Here is an 18443-nt window from a genome sequence, read left to right on the forward strand (position 1 = left end):
CTTTTAATTTACATTGCTTATCATATAAAGTAGAAGATTTCCATTGACTAACACTAAATCCAAAAAAGGATTATAGGTCCAAAAGAAGACGAACAAAAACAAACCACACATGTTCCAGAAAGTATGACAAACAAAACGGGATGGGGTTAAGTCAGAATATGTACACACAAACCTCCATTATTTTAATTTTTGTTTGTTTTGTTTTCAATTGATCTGACATACACATTTTTGTCATATAGCATTTAGACATAGAACATCAAGATCAAGGGCAAATTTTCTTTGATGATAAATTGTTTTGTTGTTTGTTAATATCCCATGGTTACTATGGACTAATCACATCCAACCTCATGCACATGCCCCTTTTTATGCCCCTCTTTTTTCCAATTCATGTTTTTTTTTAAAGTTATAAAGATGGGAAAAGAGCAACTTATGACTGAAAAAAATGTGTGTGTCAGTAGAGCTTTTCTTGATTAATATTCATCAGGAATTATCAAACCTAAACATTTTTAAAAAGACAATGATGTATAAATATGCAGAAATGTTTGGAGCTATATGACCAACATGGCAGTATCAGACACTCAGATAAGACCCTTTGTAATGTCTTACTCAGTCAAGCCTCTGATAAGACCTTTTGTAATGTCTAACTCAGTCAAGCCTCTGATAAGATCTTTTGTAATGTCTAACTCAGTCAAGCCTCTGATAAGACCTTTTGTAATGTCTAACTAACTCGGTCAAGCCTCTGATAAGACCTTTTGTAATGTCTAACTCAGTCAAGCCTCTGATAAGACCTTTTGTAATGTCTAACTCAGTCAAGCCTCTGATAAGATCTTTTGTAATGTCTAACTCAGTCAAGCCTCTGATAAGACCTTTTGTAATGTCTAACTCAGTCAAGCATCAGATAATACTTCAGTAATTGCAAGTCTTACAATCCTATTATTGTTTGTTTCTTAATCTCTCTAATTATTTGAATGATTTGTTATAACAAGAATAGGCACTGTATCAAAAATGCTCTAATCTAGGTTATTGAAATAAAAGATTATTTTGGTAATTAAAATTATTTTTATTCTGTTTTAATATATGCAGCTAAAGTTCTATTTCCATTTCTAGTAGAGGTGATGGTATAACAGGCAATGGATCACACATGCTATATAAGTCACACACAATAGATGCAGGACAAGAGGTAAGCTTCTTCTCTTTACTTATGTGCATCATAAATCAGATTAGTTTTTATACATACATGTAACTATATTATATCATTCTTGAGATCAAATAAAATTCATTCATTTTGCCTTACAATTTCTAACAACTTTATGGAGTCTTGGTGACTCCATGGTCCAGAACAACTTTTTTCTTCAGCCATCACTAACCTGTCAACACTGAGGTTGTGAGTTCAAACCCCACTTGTTACAACTTTTGTTGGACTTCAATTTTTATTGACTAGGATTGCCAGTTTTCATGTAGACGGTCATGGTTCTCTTCAGGCACTCTGGCTTCCTCAACTTTTAGAATCTGGCTACCGTGAAATAGTCAGCACAAGATTGCTATAAGTGGCATTAAAAACCAACGATCAATGAATCAATCTTATAACATTGTTGAATTAATGAATGAATTGAAACCATATATAGACTTTATTTATGTATTCATTTTGTCTTTTTTTTTTATTATGAGAAACCATGTAAAACCAGTTTGGAATAATCTATTAAAAACTTGTATATTTTTTCATAGGAATATTGTTTTTTATGTTCAATTGGTGGTGGTATTTTCTTTTTTCACTTGAAATCATAAAAACTTATATTCTGAGCACATATAGATAGATGTATTTCTCTGATATGAACTATATGCTCATTTATTGAACCCATATAGCACAAAGTTAATGTCTGATTAGGTAACTGTCCGATACTCTTTCAGCTGCAGAGATATAATGATGTCAATATGGAACAGAATGGTAGAAATGAAAGGAATAAAACGTTTTTTCTGTTGTTTTTTTGTAAATTTCATTGTTTTAGAGTGTTTAGAAAAAAAGTTGAATTATGTGAGAATGTTTTCAGAGTATATCAAGGAAACTTCAGTATTCTAAATCAGAAAAATCTATGTTTGTAAGTATAGTCAGCAACTTCATTTAGCTCCCGCTGTTTTTACTTTCACCTCTTTGCACTGTATTATTTATTTTGTATCAACAGAAAGATGATACATAATTACTCTATAAAATCTTCAGTTTGAATGGGTTTTTGTCATCAGTAAAGTGACCCTATGGTATATTATTTAATCTCCAATATCTTGTCAACTCTCCTAGTATATTTCTTCAAATTTATTTTCAAGTTTTGTCATTAAAACCTATATTTAGTCCCATAAAACTACAGTAGATATGTTATTATGGTTAAAAATGGCTATGCCTCACTTTAAAATTATTTGTTTTTATTTCTGTAAATTCTGAAATTATGGCAAGATTTTTATTGATGTGAATAATGTAACTTGTTTCAAATACTCCAAAAATATGAACTCACATTCTGATATCTGATACATGTATCTGTATGCAGATTTTCCTGGAATATATAGATGTATTTGAAATGAACACCACTTTTGAATTCCTTGAGTACATGCATGCAGTGGCAAGGTTGTCAGTACTATGAGAACAGGCTCTCAGATTTTGGCTTGTTAATTATAGAATGAGGTTTTTTAAATGCTTTGAGTTCATGCATACTTTGGCATGACTGTCAGTAGTATAATGATAGGCTCTCAGATTTTGGCTTGTTAAATGAGATGAAGCTATTGGAATGCTTTGAGTACATGCATGCTTTGGCAGGACTGTCATTCCTTTTAGGGAAGGCTTTCAGATTTTGGCTTGTTAACAGAATGATGTTTTCTTAATGCTTTGTTTACATGACTGCTGTGGCAAGGCTGTCAGTTCTATGAGAATGTATGATATTCTTGGATTAGGCCTTATCAGAATGATGGATTTGCAAATGTATGAGTAAAATTGAGAATGGAATTTTGGTACATGCTGTGGTCCTATGAGAACAGGCTTTCAGATATCTGTTTGATTGCAAGCAGAAAAAGTGTGATATAATTACTCTCAGCAGCTTTCGTTTCATCTTGAAATTTGTTTCTTCTGATTGTATATATAATGATATATCCCTAAGGAATTTTTTTTTTGTCTAAGAATTTTAAGGTGAATGATTTTGCATGTAACTATGGAAAGTTGAACTTTAAATTTAATTTCCAGTAAATATAATTCAACAAAGATAAATAAAAAATCATGTTTGTTTAGAATGCACATGATATTAGTGATAATCATGGCTTAAATTTATCTTTGATCCTAGAATCTCTTAAACTAGATGTCATTGAAAAGTTCATCCTTTTGTATTGTTATTGAAAGCCAATCATTGTGTAAAACTGTGGGGAAAAAATATTTGTACACTCCTCACTTCTAACCCTTTTAGCATGACAATTACATCAAAAACTGCTTAATGACCATGTGTTTCTTTTAAGTCTGGAATCTTCTAAAGCAACAAGATATGACTTTTTAAGCAAATATTTTATTGCTTACAGAAAATGATGAGTAAAGATATTTTGAATGCCAGATTTTATTTTATTTTCAGATAAATTTACATCTATTTCAAGAATGTGTATACAATCATATTTTAGAAAGGATACAAGATACAAGATACATGTTCCATGTTTTTAAGATTTTAGTTCATTTTTTATAATATGTTGTAATTATATATGGGGGAAAAATTTAATCTGTAGACTTCACGATACACAGATTATTTTTAACATATTATTTGTAGTTAGATATATGTAGATATTTTGATTTTTGATTGAGTTTAAGTGAAAATGTTTAGTTGAATAGGTCAATTCATTGATCCAGAAGGTGTACCGGACTACTGTTAGATAAATAATTTGAAGTCAATTCCAAATATGATACCAGTATTGAAAATATCCCCTCTTTCTCTTTGTAAGAAAACTTGGGATTAATGTTTAAAATGTTTTTTTTTTATAGAGATGTAAGGTAAATTGAACTCTCAAATGTAGGCTGTTCCTACTGCTCTTTGAGGGTTGTTAGAAATTTTTATTTTTATTGATATGTTATTATGAAAGAAAACTTTACCAAAGACAGTTTCTAAAATAACATTTCCACTCTTCAACTGTGATGTTATTTAAAGACCTCATGGAGTTAAAATGTGTAGCTATATAGACTCATCAGTGATGCTTGAATCAAAAAAATAAATGGAACTTACAATGCAGTCTTACCCTATCACATATATGTACAATTTACTTTTCTTTGATTAGAGTTTAAGAAATTTTTATTTTTATACATTTATTTAACCTAGATAAAGACAGTTCCTAAAATACTCTATAACTGTAATATATTGTATAAACTAACTGTAATATTATGTAAAAACCACATGGATTTGAAATTTGTATCTAAAAATAATCCTTATCTGTTTATATACTACTGACAGCACAAAAGAAGACTTTATAGTTTGAGACAGGTAACACTACCATGCATGGATGTTTCTGGCATGAAAAGAAAAGAAGTCTTCAATCTTCACTTCTCAATATTTTCTCAAAGTGTCTTTCAAGCATAAACCATTCATATTGTAACCAAACTTGTCACAATGGGTCTTATCCCCTTTGATTGAGAAAGTATAGGCCCCTTCATTGCAGAAAGTCTATGGTTCTTACAAGGCACTAGACTTCCTCCGTCAATAAAGACATATAGACATAAGTGTTGAAAGTGGCATTAAACACCACCAATCAATCAACTCTCTGATACAATTGTTTTCAGTTGAAATTTAGCATATAAAGATATTTTTTTCTTGATGAGTTCATATCCTGAATGATCTTAAAACATTAAAACTTCTTGAAGAAAACTTAACAGAATGGACCACTTGCAAGAAATTTGGTAGATACATGAATGGTTTATGCTGCATGCTTCATTGCAATCAAAAGGATATATTACATTCAATTATGTACAGTATTCTTAATACAATTGTTTTATAATGTCAATAGCTGTAAATCAAACTTGGGTGTTAATGTCAGTAGCCGTCTAGTTAGACTTGATTGGTAAGGTAAAACTAAAATTAAGTTGTGTTTACTTCCTCTCTGTCTGCCCTAAATACCCTAAAATAGTTATAAGCAATTGTCGTTTTAGGCCTGGTTTAATTCAGAGATCTTTTGTTAAGCACTGTTTAAGTCCAAAACATACCTATATAGTCTATGTAAAAGATATTATTAATCTTTTTACCTTGATACTTATTTATATAGGCTAGGAATAAGTATATACTTTTTGGCCAAAATTTAATGGTTGATAAAACAAACTTGTTGTAAAATCAGCATGTCACCCAATACGAATGGCTGTAACAATGAAATGCTACTGCTGATATGTCTCCAATGGGGTAGACCTTGGTTCAGGGAGATAACTCTTTAAATCAGTCAAGCGTTTGTAAAAGTCAAGTTCATCAATGTATTTAAGCATTTACCTGAAACAGATTGAAAATAATCTATGTAACCTAGAAGCTTAGAATATGTTTTTGAAAATGGTTGACACAAACGTACTGATGATTTTAAGAGTTATTTCCCTTAACTTAGGTCTACCTCATTTGAATCTAGTTTGAAGCATTTTCATTCACCACTTTGTGTTCCAATGGCATAGATGTGCCTCACTGCATTCACTTGCTGCTTTATGCTGTACAGATAATTAAGATGATATAAAACATAAGTGTTTTATAATCTTGAAGAATATTTCCTATTTGGTGGATTCTTGTGAGAAAGTTTATTCCTTATCCTTTGGAAAATTTGTGTATCATCATGTGTCTTTAAATTATAACCAATCACTTTTTCTAATTTAAGTGTTTTTTTAAAGATATAAAAATCTTTTACTTCTTTAGAAATTGATAGAAGAATAAGGTAAAATAAAGATAGTAATACATACATATATTGCTTGTGTACCTTGGCCTCTTTATGTGGCGACTTTGTGACATGTACTTATTACAATTGTCTGTTTTATTGACAGAAATATGCCCAAGAAAAAGACCTCCATTGCGCTTCTTTGCACCAGAAACCATACATTGCCATATATATTCTGTGTAGTGTTTTCGGGACCTATATTTGTCCTTTGGTTATTTTTTGGTGCAAACATACATTCTTGTAGATGTGTCTGTCTTTATGACAATTATGTCATTACCTGAACATACTTATGCTTTGTCTGTAATTTTATTAAAGAAATGATATCTTGTTTTTCCAGTATGGATCACAGCATCAGAATGGTACAGTGGAGAGGTCTCATAGGTAAGTCTTATCAAATCATTTGTTTATTAATAAAGATCAAATGTAAAATTGACTTATTTTGTCTTACAAAGTTTGACCTAAGAAATATATTTTGTCAATAGTGTTGTATTCAGGTTTTGTTTGAACAGAAGAATAAAGATTAAAAAATGATACTTGGTTAGTGTTATATATATATATATATATATAAGAACGTCTGAGTCAGTGACAACTCTACATCACGAAGCCAAGGTGGTCGTGTGGTCTAGTGCACCGGATTCAGTGCAGGCGATTTGGTGTCACGATTTCTCAGTAGCATGGGTTCGAATCCCGGCGAGGGAAGAACAAAAAATTTGCAAAAGCAAATTTACCGACCTAACATTGTCGGGTTGATATTTAGACGAGTTATATATACATCATAAAAACAGTAAAATAACAAAAATACTGAACACCAAGTAAACTTCATAACAGAAAGTCCCTTATCAAATAGCAAAATCAAAATCTCAAACACATAAAACAAATAGAAAACAACTGTCATAATGTTGACTTGGTAAAGGCAAGTCCTTAAATTTAAACAATAGTGGATTAACAGCATTCATAGATGAGATTTATAAAGCACTTATAAAGGTAGATGACAATTGTAAATGAGGGTTCGTAAATTAGTTTATTAGAAATTAATTGTTCTTAAAAGTAAAACCTATCAATTATTTATTTATTTCATTGTAGACATACTCATTCCCTGTCTGAGAGTTTAGAATCTCCTTATAATGTTAATGGGTCCAGTACGCCTATAGAATCCTCTTGTAATCATGGGTCAGAGGAAGTGTTCCATAATGGACCAAGTCAGTTAGATACAACATACTCAATACTAATGCAAATACAGGTGCTAGAAAGATCAAATAAAAAGGTAAATTACGGGTGAAATTTTGAAAAGAAATACAGGTGCCAGAAAGATCAAATAAAAAGGTAAACTACAGGTGAAATAAATAAAAAAAATACAGGTGCCAGAAAGATCAAATAAAAAGGTAATTTACAGGTGAAATAATAAGCATAGGTGCACAAAAGACATAAGGTAAAAGCTAGGTGAAATGAAAAGAAAAGAAAATTTCCAGAAAGATTGAATACAAAGGTTAGATAAAGATGAAATATAAACTGAAATAAAAGCACTGGATTAAGTGAAAAAGATGATAAATAAGGTTTCGTCTAGATAAGATATAATTACTGAAAAGATCATACTGATAGTAAAATACAGAAGAAATTGAAATCTACAGGGTCTCAAAAGATAAAACAAAACATGGGCACAGAAAATAACATGTTGATTGGCCATTATTTACCTTTTTCAAATGAATATGCATCTTCTTATCCACAAAAGAGCTGACAACACCAGTTTAAAATTGAATACATTGGTGAGGGTTTATGATTATACCTATATATTTCTTGACTAAGACTGACTTGAGAGCTTAGAGAACAGTGTAGAACCCACTTATTACCTTATTGGTTTAATTTCTTAAATGTTTGTATAACCTTTTTGGTTTTTTTTACAGAAAAATCAAAAGAATTGTCAGCATTATATGCATAGTACATCTTTAGAGGAGGTGGAGAAATTACTCAAAAATAGGTTAGTTCTGTCAATTTATTTCATTAAGACTTTGAAATAAATAAATATACAAAAAAGACTACGGCTAAATCATGAGTTTTGTCTGCATAAGTAGAGTTATACATGTGGTTCATTAATAAAAAATATTTAAGCAGATTTTGAATTTCCAAGTTAAGCTTGTATAGATTAAAAATAGGTTTGGTTTAAATGTTTAGTACCAACAGTTTTATACCCATCATGCTTGAAATTAACATAAAATTTAAACTTGATACCAAGTATATAAGATTCACTCACAAGGGAAACATTGAAATTTTGTAAAAAAAAATGTTTCAAATATATTTATTTCGAAATTGAAAAAAGTCTTGATAATTGATTTTCATAGATCAATACTCCCTTTTAACGATCTGTTAATTCAACACTCCACTGAGTATGCTAAATTACTTCTGAATAGTTTGATGCAACACGTATGTATTTTGTGAATGTAGTTTTTGTGAAGTTTATAAAACAAAATCTTTTTTTACAGTCAACAGAATAATTCTAAGATTGAAGAACTCCTAAAAAAAGATGTACATGTGGTAGATGTGGATTTTCTCAGCAATATCTTAATAACAATTCTTCATCAGACATTGCAGTGTATGTCAGACAATCAGTGGGAACTCAAACGGATGTCTAAACAGGTTAGTCTAAAACAACTGGGACTTGCATGTATGTCTAAACTAGTTATTCTAGGATGTCCTTCAAACACTTTGAGTATACACCCGTGGTAAAATATGAATATATATTGCCAGGGCTGTTCCGATTATACTCCCAAGTCATATGCTTTTTTATGAATGAGGTACCCAACGCCATAGAACGTTGACGCAAGAATATAAGCATTTTACAGGAAAATACACACTTGAGAAACCGAAAATCATCACAACAAGGAAACATAAACAAACAATGCTAAAATGTGGTATAAGTCAAAATTTTTTATATATTTAAGATTTATAAGTAAACTATCATTTAAGGGGGCTCCTGGGTATAAATAATTTTTTTTTTCTAATATAGGATTTCGCTATATTTTTTCATGAAGGAACTTTATCATATACTTAAAAGAAAAATGAAATAAAAAAATGGGGTCACCGTTCATATAAGCTAAAATCTGCCTCTGGAAGAAGCATACATTTTTGTTAATGTCCTTTTTTTCTGTTGAACTAATAGAAGAAAAAGAGGAAATATCGAAATAAAAAAATAACCTAATATAAGAAATCGCTTAAATTTTACAATTATTTAGTTTATGTACAGCTTATTTGAAAACAATAATAAAAAATATAGGTCACCGATGAGTTAAAAAAGATATTTCAAATTTAAGGCCAAAAAATGGCATTTTTGCACCAAAGGGAGATAATTTGGAGCTTTTTCAATTTTTAAAGTCATCTGGGGCCAAACCAAATCATTTTTTTGGGTTGTTTTTTGTACCATATCATAAAGTAACAACTAATAGTGTAATAAATAAAATTTGTAATGAAAAAATAGAGGTTTAATTTTTTGCTAAAATTTTTGTACCCACGAGCCACCTTAAATTCAGCCAAAACTATCTAAATACGTCATTGTAAATAGTTTAAGCATGTCAATAATTCAGTTTAACTCTTTACTCCATAATGACACCTTTTGACGCCTGTGTAGTACCTCAGTTGAAACGCTATGTCTCCAAAATGTCTGCATCAGACTTAAAAAAAATTGTATCCAATATGAAAAGGAGATTCATGAGAATATCTGACTTGAATTTCATTGATGAAATATTAGTTTTCACAATGCATTAACACTTTAAACCTGATGATTTTTTTACTGAAAAAAATCCTATGCGAATCAAGTATTTAAAAAAAAAATATCCATGAAGTAAAGGGTTAAAGTGCGTTTATTTATGGCAACGGCAAATATTTGCCTCCACCTAGAGAACTTTGATCCAAAAGAATTGCCTTATTTGGCCTATTAGAATCGAAATAATTAATGGGGGCTTGAATATTTCGTGATTTTACCACGGGTTGTCCCTTTATGCCGATATTTTACAGGGTATTTTACAGGGTAAAATATTTGTCATAAAGGGCCAACCCGTGGTAAAATCACTATACATTCAAGCCATAGTCAGCAGGGATGGGGTAATTGAAAATGTAATGGTAATTAAGTGTAATGCATTACAATTTTCCTTGTAATTGAATGTAATGTGTAATTGAGCTTTTTTTTAATTACATGTAATGGTAATTTAATTAATTACATTGAAAAAAGCATGTAATGCTCAATTACTTTTGAATTACATTTCAATTACATATACTTTTATGGTGTTAATGATAAGGATTTGTGTTTAATAATATAATTGTAAAAAAATACTTGTTTTTCAAATATTGATATCACATACTTTTTCATTATGTGAAGTCTATAATTTATACTGAAGTTACAATGTATATTAATATTTATTTGACCTGCAGATGGTTTTTTTTAATAATTATTATTTAATTATAAATTAAATAAATGTGAGAATCATATATTAGTGTTCAGTTTTTAAGAAAGATCTTTTAACTAAATAGATTGATTAAGACTTAGTAATTAATCTCCTTGTTAAACAAAAACCAAAAAAAAAGTGTCACTGTGAAAAATCTTTCTTAGACAGTTCATTTGTATTTAAAACCACTGCACACAATCATTTTGTCAAATAAGTATACACAAAAGGATTATAGAAATAAAAATTAACAGCTGTAAAAACAAACAGCAATTAATCAGATTAAAATGTCCAGGGGCAATGCCACTGATACATGTATTTTTATCTAATTAGCAAAATATTGCTAATATTAAGACATTATTGACTTAAAATTATTTTCAATATTGTGACAAGCACATTTTTTTATATTTTTAATGCAAAAAAAATATTTATGATTTATGTATAATATCTTTATTTATATTATGTTTAATTTAAATGACTTCATTTCTGAGATGTCAAAATACCCCTTGATGTATTGGCAAGTTAATAGGAACCAATTCCCCCTCCTTTCAATATGATGATCTTCTGATCATAGAACTTCCATGTTCTGATCAAGCAATATCTGCCACATTAGCTCCTGTCGAAAAGCTATTTAGAATTGATGTCAAAGTGTTCAGACCAGAGAGATTCAGACTAAATGACAAAACATTAAAATAGCTAATGATTATAAAATGCAACGCTTTAAACTATGCTTACATGAATATTTTACACATGCATTATTTATACATGTATAATATTGTTAAAAAATACCATGACGAAATGTAATGTGTAATTTAATTAATTACTTTAGTAAAGTAATTGTAATTTAATTAATTACATTTCAAAAACAGTGTAATGTGTAATTGATGTAATTGATAATTTTTGCAATGTAATGTGTAATTTAATTAATTACATTCCAATGTAATTGACCCCAAGTCTGATAGTCAGTACATAAAAATATCCATATGATGCTTTTTCCAGGTTTTACCATGTTTAGCAGAGGTGATACGATGGTATGACATCAATATTTTAGAAAACATATGGAAAGCTTATTTGCCAAAGAAAACTTGCCTGTTGACATATGCTGCTTCTGTCATGTTAAAGGAATCAGTAGTGCATTGTGTCAAGTTACTTCCTTTGTTACAGAAACCTCCTAATGCATGGCAGGTAAGTAGCCTCCCTTGTTATAGGAAACAGTAGTGCATTGTGACAAGGTACTTCCCTTGTTACAGAAACCTCCTAATGCATGGCAGGTAAGTAGCCTCCCTTGTTATAGGAAACAGTAGTGCATTGTGACAAGGTACTTCCCTTGTTACAGAAACCTAATGCATGGCAGGTAAGTTATCTCCCTTGATACAGAAACCACTTAATGCATGGCAGATAAATTATCTCCCTTGATGCAGTATAGCAAATAAGTTGTCTCCCTTGTTATTTTAATCTGTTACTGTATGTCACAATCTAATTCAATTATCACAGAAACTTGGGAGGTGATAGATTATTGTCTTTGTTTCAAGAAGATTGTTTTATGCCTGATGGCAAATTGTTCCAGAAAAATGTATTAGCTTTAGATTAAAATTATTAGATTACTTAAAGTATTCGCTACATTGAAGACCTGTTGGTGACCTTCTGCTGTTGTTTTTTTCTAGTGTCGGGTTGTTGTCTCTTTGGCACATTCCCCGTTTCCATTCTCAATTTTATTAAAGTGTAAATTGAGTTGAAAATACTAGTTTTAATTTATATATTTATAGAATACGATATCTGTCAAATCACTCCAAAAATGTTTGATATGGTGATATGGATATCATTCACATCCAATGACAAATGTTTTTGCTCAAGAAATTGATACAAACTTTTCTAGTTAACAAAGTTTGAGTGTATACCCAATATTTTTGAATAATTTGATTACAAGTGATTAGTAGAGAGAAAGTTTATAAACTTTTGTGTTATCTTGGAAGAATGATTAAACTTTGTTATATTAAAAAAGTGAAAATAATTCTTGGTTTGTCATTGGTAACCATCATGACCATGCATATTTAAAGCGAATTTTAGGAGCAAATTCTTAGCTTTACAAAATTGCTTTATCATAATCATTTACATTATATATCTTCTTCAGAAGAATGATTATTGACTATATAATGAGTGGTGTAAAGGGGGGTATCTGCACAAAAGAATGCAAAATAAATTGCTATTTCAGGATGGACAAACAATAAAAAATTTCTTGCACTTTGATTTTTTTTACAGATTTCATGAAACACAATGAATAAAGAACCTTTTTCATGGCGGTAGTGAAATGAAAATGTCCCTTAACCACCATCTATGATGAACTATAATCAATACGTTCTGTATCTATTGAATAAATGATTTGTGTGAATTCTTTATCGATGAGTACAAATGTATAACATTTATTTATTATGAATATTTTTCAGGACCATGACATGTGTAAACGAGTGATATCCAAAATAGTCTCCAGTGTTACAGTAAATATACAGAGTTACCTCCCCTACATTGACATATTATTACAACGACCAGTGTTTGACAGATTATCAGTGGTATCTGCAAGCACCATTATAGCAGCTCACAGTTACTTCAACATTCCAAATGACCAGGTTAGTTCACAAATGTTTCACTCATCAACAAGTTAATCAAGCAAATTACCATCAACAATCCAAAGCAAAATCTTGTTCCCATTTACAGCAGATTTCAGTCAGTATGTAGCTTATGGTAATATCTTTGGTTAGCTTGCTTGTTAGCTGAACCGTGAAGTCATTGTTAGGTAAGGTAAACTTCCCTCCTTTAATAGTAGACTAGCCCAACAGATAAAAAATCTATCTCTCTGTAGGACTTAGCTACTTTAAAAGGAGGGTAGTAAACCTTACCTAACAATGACTTCACGGTTCAGCTAACAAGCAAGCTAACCAAAGATATTACCATTAGCTACATACTGACTGAAATCTACTGTAATCAAATAATTACTTTCAACAATTTAATAGCAAATTCTCTCCCTTGAAAATTAATTCAATGTTATGAATTATTTGCTTTCAATGATTCAATTAAATAATCACTTATTAGCAGGATATTTGAAGTCAAAAGTAGCCTATTTCCAAAATTCATTAAAAAGACTTGTAACACTTGTTTAACAAGTTAGTAAAAAGTGATCAATTATTTTTACCTTATACATGTATTGTCAAAATCAAATATTAATTTTTATTTTCAGAGATTTAGTCAGATAGCTACCCTGTTGTCTTTCTGGAAGTTACTGTTTTGTTTTTCTCACCCTAATACTAGAATTTCCAAAGAGTTACTACAGGGAGCAGATATACGACTCTTCTCCTCACCTTTTGAAGGATATCTCAGGTAAAGTCAACTAATGTAAATCTCAATAAACAGTATAAAATAAGGATAGTGGTATGATTGCCAATGACACAACTATCTAACAGTCTAAATAAAGTGGATTTAAGCAGCTATAGTCTATTTATGGACTTCAACAATGAACAAAATACATACAGTATAGCCAGCTTTAAAAGGCCTCACTATGACAAAATGTAAAACAAAACAAAAAAACAACTGCCTGATTTATGACAAAACAATAATAAAAAAAAGACAGACAGCCACCAATGACAACCACTGAATTACAGATTCCTGACTTGGGACTGACAGATATAGATGTGGCAAGGTTCTGAATTTGGCTAGGAATGAAGTGGAATTCACCATTTACAGAAAAGCATAAGACTCTATTAAAGTTATACTTAAAATGACAACTTTTTATTGACAACAAATAACAATTTCTTTTATCAACTGTCCACAAATGACCAAAATGACACAAAATGACCAAAAGAACTATAGGTTACCGTACGGTCTTCAACAATTAGCAAAAGCCCATACCGCATAGTCATTTATAAAAGGCCCAGATAATCTATCTAATCTAGTCTAATCTATATAAAAAGGAGAAACAAGAAACACTTAGGAACTACATAAACAAAAGACAACTATTTTACATTAGGTTGCTGGTATAGGACAGGTGCAAACAATGCAGCAGGATTAAACATTTTGATAGGTACAAACCTTCACCATTATCTGAAAATAAACTGTAACATCCCAACATAGAAAGAAACACAATAAAATATCTATTGAAATGGCTTAACTCAATCAAAAGACATATTAATACTAATGAACATACACTGAACAAATAAATTTGATATATGATACAATGTAATTACAAAATCAATAAAATAAGGGGTGAATAAATAGGACAACAGTAGTATTCAGGCTGTGAGATGTTAAACAATTTAAAATAAACAACAATAACCTTGAACAAACATAAGTATGAATTTTTTATCTACAGTATTTTAGACATTAGATGATTCATAAAGGAAACATGTTAACTTAAAAAAAGGTCATTAGTCATCTTTCTGTTGTAACCATATGTTGTAATATAAGTAATATAGCACGATAAGACTGAATACGACTATATCTGTATAATACATAGAGAATATCATATGGCTTTTTCAATATGGCATCCGTATTAACCCGAGACACCAATATAATCCCAAGAGCTCTGCTCGAGGGATTATATTGGTTGAGGGTTGATACGTTGTGTGATATTGAAAAAGCCATATCATTTACACTTTATTATATACATATATCTCAAGTAGATGTTTTTATGTGTCAAGACGTCAAACAGATAAGGAGTACTGAAATGACGTCATACAGATTAGGGTTTCGATAAAGCCTTTGCCAGTGACTGCAATCGATGACGTGACGTCATACAGTTTAAAGGTGTGATAAAGCTTTTGCAACCGTGCTGATATCCACGGGTGGCTGATACAGCATGCTTGCCATTTATTGTACATGTATTACACATACAATTTATCTGTATTTACTACTAAGTATATAATAAAAATGTGTATGTGTATTTTCAGCTGTTGTCTGGTGAAACCAGAGACAAAACTACAGTGTGCCAAACAGGTAGAGAAGTTTTTTGTGACAGAGGTCCACCATGGGATCAAGCCATTCCTTCTGAGTTTACCTGTAGAGAGTTCCTCCCTTATGTTACCTGTTATTGCACATTATACTGGACTATTTATAGATAATAATCATGTTTGTAAAACTATGTGTGATTGGTGAGTTTTACAGGATTATGATATATGTGATAAATGCTTATTTTCTCCCTCGCTATGCTCATACAAACATAAAGTTTGTCTTAATAATGCATAAATAAAACAAAAAGCAATGTGGGATGAGAAATTTCACTGATTAGTTTAATGATAAATTATGACAGTTCTGTACATGATGGTCTCCAAAACTCTGAATAAATCTACAACTCTGAAAATGTTCAATCAGAAAAATAGATAATTCTATTGAATAACATACCTTGAACATGTTGAATGTAAAATAAACATGTCAATATCATCAGTGAATTTATTTTTTTTGAAGAAGAAAGGATCGAAATCAAAAGATCTACATGTATGGAAACATAATTACTCTGGGCATATTCAAATATTTATATGCCAAATTAAGAAATGAATATATACTTTTATAAGTATCACTTGTTGGCTTGCAAGCCCCCATTCCCCCTTTTTTTTTTAATTCTAGATCCACTCCGGAAATTTGTATTTTTCTATTCCCTTGCTATTGCTAGAATTTATTTTGGATGAAGCTTATTCTTTATATTTAGGTAGCAAGAATATTCCAGAAATAAGCCTTTTCTGCAAAGAAGCTTTAAAATCTTTCTTATGAATTATTTTTATGACATCTCTGTGGAAAAAAATGGTGGAAGTCAGAATTAAACACGATTTTTTTATTTTTACAGTTTGAATACCTTGGGTTCAAAGATAACAGATTTTGTGAGTGGCCTGACTGATCAACAACAGATGCAAGGTTGTCTAAAGTGTATTCATCTGACACTGAAGGAACTAGCAGCTATTATTACAATGAAGGTAAATATACCCTGAGTTTTGGGTTATAAAGGAACCACCCTGTATGTCTACCAGTCTTTCTGTCATTCTATCCAGTTGCCTTGATAAGTTGATTGATATTGACAAAACTTGATACATTTGTAGAAAACGACAGATATAATCCTAGAAAGTTAGAGTATTATGTGTAGGACTATTGGACTCCCCACCTTAAGATTGTTTTATAGGTAGAAGTGACTATTCAAAACAAGTCATTCTTTAATATGCTTGAAATTATACTGTATCTGGGTGGACCAAACTTTTTTGATGGTCTTGAAAATATGTGGCTTAGAAGAAAAGAACCATATTTTACTATTTTAATGTCCTTGGCTAAAATGCAACAAAATCCACTACCTCTCAACCTGATAACTGTACTAAAGATATTATATTTATGTATGGAGTTCCTACTTTTTTCTACTATATAAAATTTGTTTATTTTTTTATTTGAAGACTGCAGACCTACATATGGTACAAAAGATACTCTCAGCCTATTTAGTTCTGTGTAAAGTCATTAATCCTACCAGACATCTTAGGATTATACTGGTGGCTATATGTTCTAGAGTCAGTGATGTAAGTATACAATTATCTTCCCTTTATAAATATAAGGTAAATTATACCAAACTCCCTTTTAAGCAGGACAAAAAATAGAATTCAGTGGACAATACACAAACTCATACTGAAAATGCATTAAATATTTCCTACTATGCATGCAAAAAATCAACCAATCAATCAAACCTTCAAACTGTAGCTTTTAACTAAAGCTTTGGTCAAAATGAAACATTGCTTTAGAGAATGAATAGTTGTTGCCATTGATTATATAAATAAAACTACTGATATACTGATATGTTTTGCATTGTTTGTGAGAATACATGTCACCCTTTGAAATCCTTCGACAGATTATTGATGATTAGTAGAATGTGTTTTTGTAGCCTCAGAAATATAATGTAAAACATGTAGTAACTTATCTTAAGGATATCTGCTTGTCAGGTTTTGGAATTTTTGTCAGATTTTCAGAATCCTCTAGTTTTATCCATTTGAATGTATTAAAAAAATTTGCCCATTGACCCCACTTTTCTTTTTAAAATTCTTTTACAAGTATCAGTATAAGCCATCTGTAAAAGTCTTATAAAATCGTTGTTATTTTTTAATAGTTTTTGTGAACTTAAACTTGTCAATAATAAAGCTATGAAAAATCAAGAGAGAATATTTTCCTGCCAAAATTTCAATGGCTTTATATATTTGAAAACAAGTACATTGACCTATATTTTACTTTTTCTCTTTTGGTTCCTTTATTAATCCCTTATTAATATTTACTAGTGTTATGAAAAGCTTGTTATTTTGAAACTGAGTAGCGAACTTCCTTAACAGTTATTTAATGTTGGTTTTTGTTTTGTTTTTATTATAGAATGTGTATTTTAACATGGAGCATTCCCCACGTCAGGATGATGACTTTAACCTGTTATCTAATGATATCCCAATGTCTGGTAGTCCTGACTGTATTGATGAGTGGGATGGTGAAGACACAGCTATTATGGGTGAATACAATACTTGAAACCTGTAGACTTTTAATCTTAGGAAGTTACTTAATGTTTCTTTTAAAATATCCAGAAAATTAAAGCCGCACAAAAAAATCTGAACGTTTTTTCATACTCTAAAAGACAGAAAACAGTCTGTTATCATGACAAGTGCTCATGATTGTTGAATATTTAACAACTCCAGCAAGTTTGGCAAGTCTGAAAATCTTTTCAAGTTTGAAACATGATTTCCATTCTAGAACCAAATATTATATAAATATTTCAGAAGGATCCCAAAAATTAAACTGCAGTTGCAATGGGATTTGTTACAAATTATGTAAACTAACCTTAAATCAAAAACTATTAATTGTAAAATGATTAAAATTGAAAAGGAAGCTATGTATAGACCTGCGTATATAGAGCCAAACAACAAGACATGGACACTTAGTTATAAAAATTTACTCAGTACTTGGAAGTACAAATTGTGCTCGTAACACCAAATCTAATACCAGTATTTTAATTGGTTGAATTCTGAGTGCTGAAATTTTTGTGGCTGCAAAACCTAATCAGACTGACATGTACAAAAAAGAAACTACTATTTCATATTTGATGAGCAAAAA

General features: G+C 30.4%; 1 protein-coding gene across 8 annotated transcripts in view; it reads left to right on the forward strand.

Annotated features, from left to right (window-relative positions):
• Nucleotides 1-18443, forward strand: part of LOC139523460 (uncharacterized) — a 49549-nt gene that overhangs the window by 27057 nt on the left and 4049 nt on the right. For 2 of the 8 annotated variants that reach the window (XM_071317514.1, XM_071317511.1), the window contains 13 exons: nucleotides 1108-1180; nucleotides 2049-2096; nucleotides 6248-6291; nucleotides 6994-7174; nucleotides 7812-7885; nucleotides 8388-8541; nucleotides 11340-11525; nucleotides 12785-12964; nucleotides 13573-13712; nucleotides 15278-15478; nucleotides 16168-16294; nucleotides 16760-16879; nucleotides 17715-17844. In XM_071317514.1, coding sequence (XP_071173615.1) covers nucleotides 1108-1180; nucleotides 2049-2096; nucleotides 6248-6291; nucleotides 6994-7174; nucleotides 7812-7885; nucleotides 8388-8541; nucleotides 11340-11525; nucleotides 12785-12964; nucleotides 13573-13712; nucleotides 15278-15478; nucleotides 16168-16294; nucleotides 16760-16879; nucleotides 17715-17844 — 1658 coding nt within the window. Of the gene's footprint in view, nucleotides 1-1107; nucleotides 1181-2048; nucleotides 2097-4463; nucleotides 4494-6247; nucleotides 6292-6993; nucleotides 7175-7811; nucleotides 7886-8387; nucleotides 8542-11339; nucleotides 11526-12784; nucleotides 12965-13572; nucleotides 13713-15277; nucleotides 15479-16167; nucleotides 16295-16759; nucleotides 16880-17714; nucleotides 17845-18443 lie in introns of all 8 variants that reach the window. The other 6 variants (XM_071317517.1, XM_071317515.1, XM_071317519.1 and 3 more) reach the window with 4 other exon arrangements.

The sequence above is a fragment of the Mytilus edulis genome, chromosome 5 (genome assembly GCF_963676685.1).
Source record: "Mytilus edulis chromosome 5, xbMytEdul2.2, whole genome shotgun sequence".
Lineage (NCBI taxonomy): Eukaryota > Metazoa > Mollusca > Bivalvia > Mytilida > Mytilidae > Mytilus > Mytilus edulis.